The sequence below is a fragment of the Lissotriton helveticus genome, chromosome 3_1 (genome assembly GCF_964261635.1).
Source record: "Lissotriton helveticus chromosome 3_1, aLisHel1.1, whole genome shotgun sequence".
Classification (NCBI taxonomy): domain Eukaryota; kingdom Metazoa; phylum Chordata; class Amphibia; order Caudata; family Salamandridae; genus Lissotriton; species Lissotriton helveticus.
The window spans coordinates 548,653,899-548,669,345 of record NC_136061.1 but is presented as its reverse complement, the minus strand read 5'-3'; the positions used below and the strand labels follow the sequence as shown (position 1 = coordinate 548,669,345).

General features: G+C 44.0%; 1 protein-coding gene across 1 annotated transcript in view; it reads right to left on the bottom strand.

Moving 5' to 3' along the window:
* VPS8 (VPS8 subunit of CORVET complex) overlaps window positions 1-15,007 on the bottom strand; it is a 2,052,516-nt gene extending 2,037,509 nt beyond the window's left edge. Inside the window, exon 1 of the mRNA XM_078680452.1 lies at window positions 14,770-15,007. Coding sequence (XP_078536578.1) covers window positions 14,770-14,892 — 123 coding nt within the window. The 5' untranslated portion in view covers window positions 14,893-15,007. The remainder of the gene's footprint in view (window positions 1-14,769) is intronic.
* Between the last annotated feature and the right edge of the window lie 440 nt (window positions 15,008-15,447).

Below are 15,447 nucleotides of genomic sequence, written 5' to 3'. Positions count from 1 at the left end.
GACTGTAGGAATCACATTTATTTTAAACTAGCATGACGCGATTCTGCATCTTTGCCTTTTTCAAATTCTGGTGATACACCTGTAGCGCTGTTACAGCTTCTTAAAAAGATCTTGCCACAATCCTATGTGAGGAGTGAGAAAGGACTCCTGAGTCTAAGCACCTTTGTATAGTTGTTCCACACATGGCACATACATATCTTTTAGATGTATCTTTAACCTCAAAGCTGTTTTTTCAGCTCCAATATCACTGTCTGTCTCATATTTGTGTTCAAGAAAACAGCTGATAGGGTTTGTAGGAGTTTCAGATGAAGGCGCTCTACCTAGAGTATACGTTACGCTCAGTAGGGAGATGAGTTCTAATGTGTGGTGCGTTAAGGGCGAACGGAATAACCCTAAAACTGTTCCAAGACAATCAGAAAGATTATCACAAACTGTAAACAGCAAAGCTCTCGCAACCACAAAACAGTATAAAAAATACAAGACAATAATGCAATAACGTAGCAGAAAGCAGCAGATCTCTAAGTTCGTGTTCTTTTTCAAACGGATGTTTATTGGATCCACAATCAGCCGACACGTGTTTCGTCGTGTTAAAGTGGAGTCAACACGACTCTTCAGGGCTGGTATAAAGACCCAGGCATCTATGGGTTGATGCGACAAGTGATTTAAAGTTGATAGAAGGATCTAAACACGTGTGCGTGTTTAACAGTACCGGGAGGGGATCCGATTAGTAACATTTAGGGCTGGATCTTAGTTTGGAATCTCCATAGGTAAACGAACTAAGGATCGGTATCCCTCCTCTGTGTGTTCCCGGTCGCCGTGTTCCAAAGACGGTCCGTGTGTGTTCCCGGTCGCCGGGCTCCTCTGTGTGTTCCCTGTCGCCGTGTTCCAAAGACGGTCCGTCTTTGGAACACGGCGACCGGGAACACACAGAGGAGGGATACCGATCCTTAGTTCGTTTACCTATGGAGATTCCAAACTAAGATCCAGCCCTAAATGTTACTAATCGGATCCCCTCCCGGTACTGTTAAACACGCACACGTGTTTAGATCCTTCTATCAACTTTAAATCACTTGTCGCATCAACCCATAGATGCCTGGGTCTTTATACCAGCCCTGAAGAGTCGTGTTGACTCCACTTTAACACGACGAAACACGTGTCGGCTGATTGTGGATCCAATAAACATCCGTTTGAAAAAGAACACGAACTTAGAGATCTGCTGCTATTATTATTATTATTATTATTATTATTATTATTAATGAATTTTGTATAGCGCCTGGTTACCCTTGGGCATCCCCGCGCTCAACCAGACAGATACGCTACCACAGAAGGGCACGCACTAGACAGAAAATAAAAAGGTTTTTAGAAGTTTGCGGAACCGTAGAAGACTCGCTTCCGCACGTAGGTGCAAAGGGAGGGAATTCCACAGGGTGGCTACATTTATAGAGAACCTTCGGCCACCGGTTCTTGCCTTCCTCACCCTCCGAACCTGCAACAGATGTAGATGATCGGAACGGAGCGAGCGGGAGGCCTTATAAGGCTGGACCATCTCCCCCAGGATGGGTGGGCCTGCCCCCTGCAGAATTTTGTGGGCGATACAGAGTGACTTAAATTTCACCCTTTCCCTGACAGGGAGCCAGTGCAGCGCCTTCAGCGCAGGGCGAGCGGACTGATGCCTAGGGAGGCCCGTCAGGAGCCTGGCGGCCGCGTTCTGCACTTGCTGCAGTTTGTTCAGGGTTTATTCTGGAGCACCCTGAAACAACGCGTTACTGAAGTCCAGCCGCGAGATGATAAGCCCCTGAACGAGTAATCTCCTAGAAGCCACTGGGAGGAGAGGTAGAATCTTCCGAGCTGATCGGAGGAGGCCAAAACAAACGCCAGCTGTTTTTTTTGCATGTGTTTTAAAAGAAAGATCCTGCTCGAGCCACACCCCCAAGCTCTTGATCTCATGCTTGGGGGAAGGTACCGGTCCCAGACAGTCGGGCCAGCTGCTAGGAGATAGAGATGGAAGAGAGTTACCCAGCAGCATCAGTTCCGTTTTGGAGCCGTTTAGCTTGAGAGCTGAGCTGCACATCCAGGTGTAGATCTTATCCAGACACAGGTGCAGCCGGTCAGGTTGGTAAGCTGACTGGGAAAGGCCTACCATCAACTGGGTATCATCAGCATAGCTGATGATCTTAATACCCAGAGGCAGTACCACACTCTCCAGAGGGGCCATATAGACGTTGAATAAGGTAGGGCTCAACGAAGAGCCCTGTGGCACACCACACTGGAGAGGAACAGAGGGTGATTTCTCATGGCCTTCCCACACCTCAAATGTACGGCCTTCCAAAAAGGAAGCGAACCACTTGAGGGCCAACCCAGAGACCCCCACCCCTGACAGCCGTTGGAGAAGCACCTGATGGTCTACGGTATCAAAAGCAGCACTGAGGTCCAGGAGGATCACTGCCACCGATCCCCCTGAATCCAGAATGCTCCTCGCATTCTCCACGACTGCCAGCAGGGCAGTGTCAGTCCCCTGACCGGGGCGAAAACCCGTTTGGGAATCGCCCAGGAGGGAGTTGGCCTCCAGAAAGCCCGAAAGGCGACTATTCACCAACTTCTCCGCCACCTTACTGAAGCCAGGCAGCAGGGAAATAGACCTAAAGTTGGCAAGGTCGTCAGGGTCCAGGTTTGGCTTCTTCAAAAGAGCCTTGACGACCGCACCTTTCCAACTGGGGGGTACCACTCCTTGGGTGAAAGACAAGTTTATAAGGTCCGTCACAGGGCCGCCGATGGTAGGGGCTACCTGCTTTAGGTATTTCATGGGTGCAGGGTCTCTCGGAGAGCCACTTTTCGTGGTCGTCAAGACTGAAAGAACTTCCTCCACAGTGACAGGACCAAGGGAGACCAACTCTGCTGATCGCGCCCTTGGCTGAGGACTTAAGCTGCCACCGGAGGAAACCTCCTCCGATCGCCGGGGAAGGGATGCAAGGATATTGTCAATTTTCGTTTTAAAGAAAAAGGCCAATTCTGAGCATTTCTCACGTGGGTCCTCGTGAGTGACCTGAGGTATATGAACAGCTACCTCCTCCAAAGAAAAAGGCCGTGACCCAAAGGGAGAAAATCAGGAGCACTTTATTGAACAACTGGCATAGGCGAATGCATTTCGGCATTAATCTGCCTTCCTCAGCGCCCCTCTCCAACTGCTCCTAGCGCTGCGAAGTGTAACCAGTCCTTCCCCTCTGTTGTTTTGAACTCTATGCTCCGCCCCTTGAATGTAGTCAGCAATCCCGTGCAGTCCCGCGTAGTGGAACTGCATATCCCACAATGCCCCAATGTTCAGCATAGTGGGACTGGATGCACGATGAATGGGGTAATATTTCCAGAGCGAGTATCCGTGGGAGGCACAGCTGTCGGATTGGTTGGGAGGTAAGACAGGTGAAAACAACTCCGTGCCCCCTCGAGTCCCCCTTCTTTACCGCTGCTACCCTTCTGCTTGGAATCCTTCGCGGGGGTGAACACAGAAAACTGGATACCCAAATAGAGGATAGAATATCCCCTGCCGCTATCTCCCCCAAGCGTCGTGGTGGGTTCTGGAACGTATTGCTACCGCAATTCAGAAGAACATGCTCAGCCGAGCTTGCCAGGAAGTCCAGACCAACTTTTTGCTGCGGGGGTACACGTGAATGCGCACTGGCTAGCGCATGAATGTCTGAACAGCTACCTCCTCCAAAGAAAAAGGACGTGACCCAAAGGGAGAAAATCAGGAGGACTTTATTGAACAACTGGCATAGGCGAATGCATTTCGGCATTAATCTGCCTTCCTCAGTGCCCCTCTCCAACTGCTCCTAGCGCTGCGAAGTGTAACCAGTCCTTCCCCTCTGTTTTGAACTCTATGCTCCGCCCCTTGAATGTAGTCAGCAATCCCGTGCAGTCCCGCGTAGTGGAACTGCATATCCCACAATGCCCCAATGTTCAGCATAGTGGGACTGGATGCACGATGAATGGGGTAATATTTCCAGAGCGAGTATCCGTGGGAGGCACAGCTGTCGGATTGGTTGGGAGGTAAGACAGGTGAAAACAACTCCGTGCCCCCTCGAGTCCCCCTTCATATATATATATATATATATATATATATATATATATATATATATATATATATACACACACATACACACACACACACACACATATACATTAATACATACACACACCGTAGATATATATATATATATATATATACACACACACATATATACACACACACACACATATATAAATACACACAAATACACATACAGATATACACATATACATACATATACCCATATACATACAAATACCCATATACATACAAACACCCATTTACATACACACATATATATTCCCACACACATATACACACACACAAATATAGATACATACACAGCAGCTCAGCGGCGTCGCAGCGAGTATTTAACAAAGGCAGCAGAGTTAACAGATTGCTGCAAAATAAACACCCGTTGTCTAAAAAGAAAAGGAAACTGCCAAGAACATTAAGGTTTAGCACGGCTGGAGTGCCGTGAACTGCCAGCTTCCACCATTCAAACAATTTGTGTCCTGGAAACATTCAGAATTACACTGAGGTAGTGGCAAAGAAGTGCGATACAGCATGGAAGAAAGAGCAATTAAACGTGCACAGAGAGCACAGGCTATGTTCCAAAAGGGAAATAAAGGTGATACTGGAAAAAGAGATGAGGCGAAAGCTGATGAGCTGGGAGAAATGACACTGAAACAACTGTTTATACAAATGGAGAGACTTCTCAAGAAAGAGATCACTAAGAGCTGGGAGATCCTGACCCTCGAAAAATATATTGAATGTAAAATGGTCCCAAGAGGGCTAAGAATATTTACACTCCTGAACCACCCAGAAACCCGGCCAGTGATGCTGATTGATTGGGGCAATAATAATATGCAATGCTCACATAATATGATGCTGATAATAGTCAAGTATGCTAAAATGGACATTGAAGATCTCCATAAGAAAATAACGGAATTAGAGGCGCTAATATCAGCGTGTGAAAAGGAAGAGGAATCTAAGAAACTTAGAAAAGAAATGGAACGCAATCTTGACAGGCACGAAAATGAAGTAGAACAGCGGAAAGAGCACAAATACAGACTGATGAGCATGACTATGCATGCGGGACAATACTAACGTTTGCAAAACGATTTGAGACTCTGAAACAACAAATAGGGGCAAACAAAAAAGGTGTACCAGAATCTTTAAACACCACACCCAGTGAATCAGACACTGACTACAGTGAAGAAGAAGATCAAACATCAACAGGCCAACTGATGTCTTTTTTATGCTAAATGAAATTGGTCTACTTGGATCAACAACTACCAAGAGGCAGAGGAAGAGGGAGAGGACGGGGAATCTCAAGAGGGAAAGGAAGAGGCCAGCAAATTGCAAGAACAAGGGAAGAAAAAACAGAAGTTGTTCAAGAACAAACAAGGAGCTATCATCTACGAAATCGGATATCGAAAACCTAGCAAATACGGAACCAACTGATCCATATCTGAATATTAATATATCGAAACATGTATTAACCAGAGCTGAGGAGAGTCTACTTAATAAGGGACTAACATTTTGCCCCGAAAAACATCTTGATGTGGTTGAAACCAAGATAGACCTCTACAAATATGTGCGCAAATTGAAATTGGCCACATTTTTTAAAAGACAAGGAAGGCAAACTGACTGATCAGATGAAACATCAGCTCCAACTACTAAAAGAGAAACACAACAAATGACAATAGCAGAGATTCCTGCATTCCGCACAGCGTATGGTCTAGTCAATGAAACTAATGAGGAGGATCTTACAGATAGTCAAGTCTTATATGAAATGGGCCACAGCACAGATGAACATTTAAGAAATAAATTTAGAAAACAATCGAAATTTTGCCCAGGGAATAGGATTGATACATTTTACGATTTAGTAAGCACAGATTTGGAGAAAATGACCAATGTCAAACAGAATGGGAGAAAGGAAAATCTTTCCATTGAAGAAAGAACTGCCCTAAAAGACTAATGGAAAACAACACAATAGAAATCAAACCTGCTGACAAAGGCGGAAATATAGTAATAATGAATAAGGAAGACTATACAATGGAAGCAATGCGTCAGCTGGATGACATCAAGACCTATGAAAAACTTAAAAAGAATCCAAATAATGATTTGATCTTGGATCTAAATAACAGATTAAAGAAATGGCAACAAGCAGGTTTATTAACAGATCAGGAAGTACAATTCCTCAGCAACAATGACCCAATAACACCGACAATATACTTTCTCCCGAAAGTACATAAGACACTAAGAAAACGCCAGAGAGGCCTATCATCTCTAGCTGCGGGTCACTATACGGGAACATTTCCACATATGTGGATTACTTTTTAGCTCCCATAGTTCCAACTTTAACATCATACATCAAGGACACCGGCGACTTTTTAAGAACTTTAATGAATATAGCATGGAATGTTGAGTACCGGCTGGTAACCATTGATGTAGTGTCACTCTATACGTTCATCAACCACAACCTTGGCCTCACAGCCATGGAATACTTTTTGAAACAAAAACCTATAGAACATCTCCAACATAGTAAGATGGTCTTAGAGATGATAGAGCTGTGTCTGAGGAATAATATCTTTCTCTTTAATAAGACCTACTACTCCCAATGCTGTGGCACAGCTATGGGAGTTTCCTTCTCTCCAAGCTACGCCAGCCTAGTAATGGGTTGGTGGGAAAAGACCGTAGCTTGGAGAGAAGAGAATGACCATCACGTAGCCAAAGTAGTACTTTGGCTTCATTTCATAGATGACCTCTTTTTAATTTGGAACGGAACTGAAACTGAATTCATGGAATTCTTCAAAGTATTGAACAACAATGAGCTTGGACTGAAATTCACGCACTCGATTAGTGCTAATGAAATTTTATTTTTGGACACCAGTATATTTGAGTAATGGCCAACTTGAAACAACTGTCCACAGGAAGACTACAGCAACCAACAGCTTGCTGCATGGAAAAAGTTTTCATCCGGAAATTTTGAAAAGAAATATACCCTATGGAGAATTTATCCGGCTGAAACGTAATTGTTCCAACAAGAATGAAATGAACAAAAAATGTAAAGACAAAACTGAGAGATTCCTCAAAAGAGGGTACAAATACAATGATGTAAGACGAGGTGAACTGAGGGCCAGAGGAATAACAAGGGCTGAAACCCTGACAAATAAAAAGAACCGGAATATGGAGACACTATCAAAGGAACCAATACGAATGGTGCTGACATACAGCAAAGAAAGCTACAAAGTACGAAAAGAATTGAACAAATATTGGAACATTCTAGTCAAAGATCTAGACATTGGTGAAGAACTTGGCAAACATCCACAAATGTCATTCAGAAAGGCACCATCCGTATCTGATAAATTGGTTAGAAGCCACTTTCAAACCCAAAAAACTGAGACGTGGCTACAAGAGAGGCAAAAGGGCTTTAACAAATGCAGCCAATGTAAGGCTTGTAAAGTTGGAAAATCAATCAAGTCCATGATGGATCCTCAAGGAAAAATCTTCAACATTGAGAATGTGATCACATGCAAAACCACCCATGTCGTATACTTGTTGGAGTGTTTTTGCGGCAAACAATACATCGGGAGCACCATCTGCCCGCTAAGCAAGAGGATCCTTGAACACATAAGGGCCATACAAAACAAAGACCAAACATATGAAAAAGCAAAACATATGCTAAAACATAAGAACAAAACATGGCAGGATGTTACCTACAGTTGACTGGCAACTATACCCATCAATGAAAGAGGAGGCAACAGGATCCTCAGGCCGAGACGCCTTGAATCAAGGCTCATTATCAGATTTAAAACAAAAACACCGTCGAGGTCGAACGGCGATGAGGAGATGTATATATATTTATAATATACATCATTTGAACTGAAATTGATGGAATCATGTGAAAGACTGAAACCTGTGAGTGAGGAGAAAGTGCAAAAAGAGAAGAAACAAAGAAGAAAAAGAACACCAATTGATAAAAGCGGAAACAATAACCAAAAAAAAGGACTGCTAGTTGCACATGTATCCAACGTGAATGGACTGAGTTTAGTATCAACTAAAGTAGGGCACTGAGCCCAACGTGACAATTCCCCATACATTCATTAAGGAATACCAATTCCTGAACGAATTATGATACAAATTAGGAAACTCCACTAAGGAGGATAGTTTAGGACTGTTCTAATACTAATTACCTATATGGGGAGAGATATCAATGATTTAGTTGATAATTGTAGTAAATACTTTAATTGGATACAAAGTGGCAATGAAAACTATGTATACAATAATTTTATGCGACGATTTGCCATGAAATGTAATGCACATAAGAAAGAAAAATATGAAAAAAAAGTGATATGAAACATTAACTACCAGACCCACAATGCATCATAATGTGCTAAAATGGCTACCTGGTATAAATTATGGAAATTGTAGGAGGACAATTGTTGACACTGTGACCAAGACCTGCTGGTCGAAACGCGTAGGTGTGGGGAGTGCTGGCAATAGCCTCTTAAAATAAACCTGAAGTTTTGAACTGGGCGAGTGCAAGCATATTCTTTTTTGGTGAAGGATTACCCTCGGGGAAAGCACCTGTTGTTCTAACATATTGATATGATATCCTTTCTTCACCTCTGACCAAAATCCCTGTACTTGTAGAGGACCCATGTGAGCTCCCCAACCCTGGAGGGAAACGTCAGTGATAAATGTCTGTTTGGGAAGATCCTGATGGAAAGGAACAACTTTCAGCAAGTGAGAACATTTCATCCACCCTCTGAGTGAATCCTTGGCTACCTGAGGAAGAGCCTTTATGTCTTCCCAGCGGGCCGATGTGAGAAAGTGCCCTCGTTCTTGCATGGTATGCCCCCACTGTTTGCTGAATTGCTGATGTGCTTTGACTGAGTGTGCCCTGGGTACCTGCCAATCAGGTACCCAGGGCCTGTGTTCCTTCCCTAAACCTGCATTGAAGCCTAAACTCAATTAGCATCTCTGGCCACATGTCAGCCCCTGGTAAATGGTACCATAGGTACCCAAGGCACTGGGACCAGAGTTGGCCGCTAAGGGCTGCAGCACGTATTAAGCCACTCTTAGAGGCCCTGTGCCCCAACACACACAGACTGCCTTTGCAGGTTGCATGTCTTGGCGCCGATCAAAACAAAGAGTCGACATGGTACACATCCCTGCCCCCTGAAACTCTACCAACTCCCAGTGACCTGACTGAGTGGCTGCCTAGGCTGCCACCACCAGACATGTTTCTGGACCCCTGGGTCGAGAGCTTGCTGCTCTCAGGGGCCTGAAACAATGCACATCCTGGGACGAGGTGCCAAGCCTCCTCCCCAAGGATGGGCAGGGTTCACAAATGAGAAGATTCAATACCGCCTTTGTGAGCCTCTCCAGACCATTTGATGTACTCGCAACTGGTCCCCACTGGTTCTACCCCCACTTTGGGTGGGAGACCCGGTGGGAAAAATAAAGTGAGGAAGAGAGGTGTGCCCACCTCTACCAACTCCACCCCTAAGGTGGGGGAGGCGAGGTGAAGCACAACCTCGAGTCCCCGCCATCTTGAGGATGGGGGGACCCAGCCAACCATGGACTGACTCCTGCCCGCCTACCACTGGAGAGTGGCAGAATAGGGGGTGTACCCACCCCAGGGAAGGGACCCATTGGTCCCTGACCTTTACCTACATGTAATGCCCCTAAATTTAGTATTTAGGGGCACCCTGAACCTTCTGTCCTGAGATCCAGCAACCACAAGAAAAGAAGAAGGAGAAGTTGTGCAGAGGTAACAAGGGGACGACGCCCACTGATATGGCTCCAGCCCTACAGGCCTGTCTCCCCTCGAACCTGCTCCTGAGAAAACCCGGGGTGTCTAGGGGCCAGCAACTTCAAAAACCACGGAGGACCTGCCTGCATTCAATTCCCAAGCTGTTTCTCCCATGAACACTAGACGTGTTTAAACTGCAGCTTCTGGTGCCAGCCAGAAACAGCAAATTCAGCACACACTGCACCTGCCGAACCCGGCCTATGTTTGAGTGAACAAACAACACAAGGAGGTCCCGCCGGTGATCCTGACCAGAGATCCGGCGACCCCTGACTGGCCCCAAGCCTCCAGATGACGCCTGCAGCCTCAATCCAGAGAACCCCCCACTGCGACCAGAGTGGGTAAGAAAATCCAACGTTCAAAGGCACCCATGCACCCGACGCCTCACGGCCTTGTGGGCCCAACCCAGCGGTGCCTAACCATCCCTCTACATCCCAACTTACCCCTCGAAGTGGTGTTCACTCCTGGAAGATCCTCATCCCCGAGCCTACAGTGTTTCTTTGTCCCGGAGAATCCCCATTGAAATTAACAGGGCACCCAACCTCAAAACAGCACCCTTCACCCAGCTGCCCTAATGCCGCTGAGGGTGCACCTTTGGTGCTAACTTGGTCCCCAACTTGCCTTGAGCTTAACCCTAGGATCTTTGCTCCCACAAACCTGTGGCCTGCTTGCCAACCGCCACCAACCGGAGCCCCCCTATCCTCCATCGGGTAACATTGGGTCTTAACACTCTGCACCCGGCCGATGGGAGTGCCGCTGAGGGTGCAACAGCAGTGCATCACTGACACTGGCAGACCCCTGAATCTAATCCCAGAACCCTAACTCATAAAACCGATTACTTACCTTGAAACCGATCATTTTTCCTCATAGGATAACATTGACACTTTTTCTCCCAAAAAGTTTCTCTGTCGACTTTTGAAACATACAAATATTCCTTAAAAATCATCCGATTAACCAAAACGCATTTTCTCAACTGTTTTCAGGAAATGTCCCAGTGCTGAATCCAGGATCCAGCACGGAGTACGAAAAAGTAACGATAACCTAACTTACCTGCTAAGTGAATTTGCTCCCATAGGATAACATTGGTGAATCTATGTGAAAAAGTTTTTAAGTGTCAACTTTTGAAATGCAATAATATTCCGTATAAATCGTACCTTTAACCAAAACGCATTTACTCACCTGTTTTCAGGAAATGTCCAAGGGCTGAATCTAGGATCCAGTCCTGTGTTTGCAAAAGTAATCTGAAAAGTAATTAACTGCATTTTACTTAAAAAGCCCATTTATTTGAATGTACTATACCTGCAATGTGTTGCAAACTGCTATCTTAAAACTGTAACCAAAACCAGTATAAGTTACACTGCTATTTTGAGCTTTGTTTATACAAGTAATTTACTACTAAAAAGTATTGTTATGCTTACCTGTATTAGGCTTGCTTGGTTCCAGAAATAAACCAGTATATTTTGTTTACAAAACAATTGGCCTAGAGTTCAGTTCTTGAGTGTGTGAGACCATTTGCTGACAGAGGACAGTGTCAAGCATTGGATGTACACACTCAGATACTGCCTTACTGCTCGACCAAGCTACCATTGTAGAGAGTAAGGTTCTATCTTTAGCCTCTGTCAAACCTCTGGAGACCATTAGACTCTATACACACTGTACCTCACTTTGGTGCAGTATATATAGAGCCAGTTTCTTACCATGGGTTACCACAATCAATAAGAGATTGACTACGGCAATATATCCTGAAGGTCCTTCCATGCGAAGGCATTAACAGACACCAGGGTTTAAATGTTCTTAGATTTGGTTAATGTGTGTGTTCTATTATAGCTGGTGTACAAAGTATAAGAAGAACAGTAATTCCTATGGATTCATTTCAATATGCTTAAGAATACATTTCACGACAACCTTAAACACTATTTAAGTCCCCACATAGCTTATGGGGGTATACTACACACATAACAAGTTCAAAAGAAATAACTGGATATTACATCATGATCAACAAGAGGGGTTATGCAAATTAAAGCACTGTTCACACCATTTACAGGTGCTATAATGAAACTGTAGCTCAATGCACAGTAAAAGCGACCCAAAAAGAACAGTGGTGTAGAACGAGTCTCACGTGAATTACAAGAGATTGTACGTTGTTTTGAAGTAACAAAATGTAAACATAAAGGTGACAGTAAAATCATCTCTCCAGTCATCAAAGAATGGACATGGGCACTGTATCACATTGAAAGGAATCTGTAGCAATCACTACACTTAATACAGATTTTGTTAGTGGACCTATTAACAAACATCACATGCAAAACTAGTTATCTAACAATTGGTCTACAACTGCTAGGTCACTGGTCTCAAGATGGTAGTTTAATACAGTGACAGTCGGGGATCTCTTAAGAGAACCTCAAAGTCTGCTATTTGTTACTAAAACTCCATTAAGAAACCGACACCTTACGGTTTACATGCCGTACAAAACATATTTAATACAAGACATCTTATGCCAAGTATCTGTCCCAAAAGTGTCCCAGGAAGATGTGCCAACACATTGACCTATGCAAAAATAACAATTGATGGACAGAATGCAGAACAATGTCATACATGTACCCCAGTACAGAGATCTAGCTCTGTTAATTCCTCTTTTACTGCATAGTTGAGGGGACTCTTCTTTTTCTTTTATTGTCAACACTTCATTAGAGTAAATATGTTTCCTTCCTCTCTAGCCCTGTTTTTCCGGACTCCCTGCATGTTCCCGTTTATTCCCCCCCCCCCCTCCCTGATGCTCCCTATACCGCTCCCTGTACTAAATGTATTTTGTAATTAATTTATACAAGGAATTGACAGCTGTAAAGCACCGCTTTGCCTAGTGCATTCTTTTTCGTACGTGACGCACCATGTGCATATGTGGCCATCTTGGAATAGGTTTTCTTTAGTGCAAAGAAGATTGAAATATTGGCAGCCATGCATGTACAAGATTGCAATTGGAAAAAAGCCGTGGTATAGCCAATTTCTTGGCCTTTTAGTGCCAAGATCTACTGGCTTGGCTTGTCTTGAAACCAGGTAGAACTATACCAAACATACATAATTTTCCTACAAACCGTTTAAGATGCCGCTGCTGATACAGCTTAAATGTTTATGGCAGAAACAGGACTGAGGTTGTTTAAATAGAGCTGGTATTTATGAAATACAAGGTGATAAAATACAGCCAAATCTGTAAAGTATGGCTTATTTGCCACTAATTAAGTAAGACAGAACAGTTTTACTATAGTTCTCGTCCATGGTTGTATCTTTGTTTTGAAGCAAAGATTGTAATAACAATGCCCATCTACTAACAAGTCACAGGTTGACTATCCTTGACATGGCCCTCCTCCTGACTTCACACCCTAGCTACTACCGCCCATCTTTCTCAGACCTTGATCAGCCATTCTACCTTCCTGGTAGACTTCAGGCTAGGGGAGCTGCTTCGAGAGTAGGATAGGCTGTGATGACCCAACACTGTCTCAAGGCACCATTGTTCTCTATGCCACCTGCAGAGTGGCACTGATGTGCTTGTTTTTGACAGGGTTAATTTGCTTTCCTGTCCGAAACTGATCTTCCCTCACACTTCAGCAATCGCATACAATCTTTGGGTTCTCAAATATAACTTTTTCAGGTCTGGCTTCACAGTGCAGCTGTCGCTGACCTAATGTGATCAATAAAAGAAGAGCTTTCAAAAATACGACTGAGAAAGGAGTTTAGACTCCACCTGCTGTTGGTTTTCTTGAGTACAGCATTTGATTAGGCAGAAGCTGTTTGCTTCCACAGAAAAAGAGAGGATGTATAATAGCACTTTAGCTTTGCGGCTAAGCTTACGCTCAATACGGTAGGGCTCAGTTGGTTTCAGTGGTGAGCCAATAATCAGTCTATTGAGCTAATTTATTTATTATTAAAAGTTTTGATACAGGCAATAAGCAAAACATATTTATTGTGAAAAGCATATGCTAAAGTCACAAGCATCGAGGCTGGATTTGTATTACTCTAATATTAAAGCCTGCAGAAAAGTATTTGCTTCCATGGAACACCACAGATTACTGTAGTACATAAGGGTTTTGACGTTGGTTAGACCCTCTGGAAAACCGTTGCGATAGAAGATTAGTACTCCAATAGTCATTTTAGGTCCTGTTATAAGATAACATTTCACTTTGCTATCTGTAATTAGCTATACATTTGTAATTTTATGACTGTACGCCCGACGGGTGCATTGTGAGAAAGCTTTTATGCAGTACAGCTTGACATGGTTATGGTCACAACCCAATGATAAAATAAACAGGTAGACAGTGGTTACTCTCGGGCCAACATGGGATGGATTCGCAAGCTGATACTGCCGATTTATTGTCACACCATTGAGCACAACTTCAACAGCAGAAACTCCCTGGGTTTGTGCCCCCTAAGTTTATAACATGCATGGTCTCAGTGTAAAGTTCTAAAAAAAGTATCAGACCAAGGGTTGCTACGCAGTTCCATAGTGCCAGGACACCATATGTTTCATTTTAAAAAAATGCATTCCGGGTTAAGTTTTGTTTTGCTTCATTTGAACCAATGTGACCAACACACTGGACGATAACGTCATAAAAAAAGTGCAGGACTAGAAATATCGTGTCCTGATGACATTGAACAATGTGACAACCATCATTAGTACTTAGAATACTATGGGACGAGTGAGTAGTTTAAGGAAATCATGATTACGACACCAAGTGTGCTATTTGAACTAACAATATACAAACAATGGCTATATAAATGAAAAGAGAACTGTATTTTTGCGTTTCTGGTGAATTGTACGTGCAAGCAAATTAGAGCAAAAACAACAGAGGCTGACATTGAGAATGATTGTAGAGACATCACTCCTCACCACTTCACTGCCGGCCTCCAACTCCACGTAGTCTGCAGCTGCTAGGATGCCATCCCTCTGAAGACTTGAGCAAGAGCTGTGTGCATCTTCGTCTTCTGGGACTGCGGACAGCTCCCCTTCCATGACTGTCTCCTGGGCTTCGGTTGGTGCTTGGCTTCCGCACTCTGCTCGCACTGCTCTAAGCAGTGCCTGCTGCTGCTGTGTGAAATCGCCGGAGTGAATGCTTACATCACGTGACAGGATTGTCACATGACAGCTACCTTCATTTGTGTACCCTGCGCATGCGCACACTCCGCTGCTAGCGAAGCGCGCCTTCTTTCGGATTCTGCAAGTAGCACGACCTTTAAGGATTGTATATAAATGCAATGCATCTGCCTGAAGTTCCCTGTTTCATTCAATAGTATTTCAATGGGGAAATACATTTATCTCCCGGTTTTTTTTTAAAGTCTCACGCTTTTCTTTTCTAAAATGTTGGCATGTATGCAATAGAATTGGGTGGACAGTGAAAAAAACAACTTTATTGGTTACTCCTGAATAACCATCTGCAGCAATAGTCCCAAGGCCACCTTAACTAACTTTGTTTTCCTGTGGATACTCTTTGATACCTACGTTCATCGTTGTAATATTGTCCCGAGTCCACGTGCTCCATTAGATTTGTTGCTCTCCTGATACTCTAAA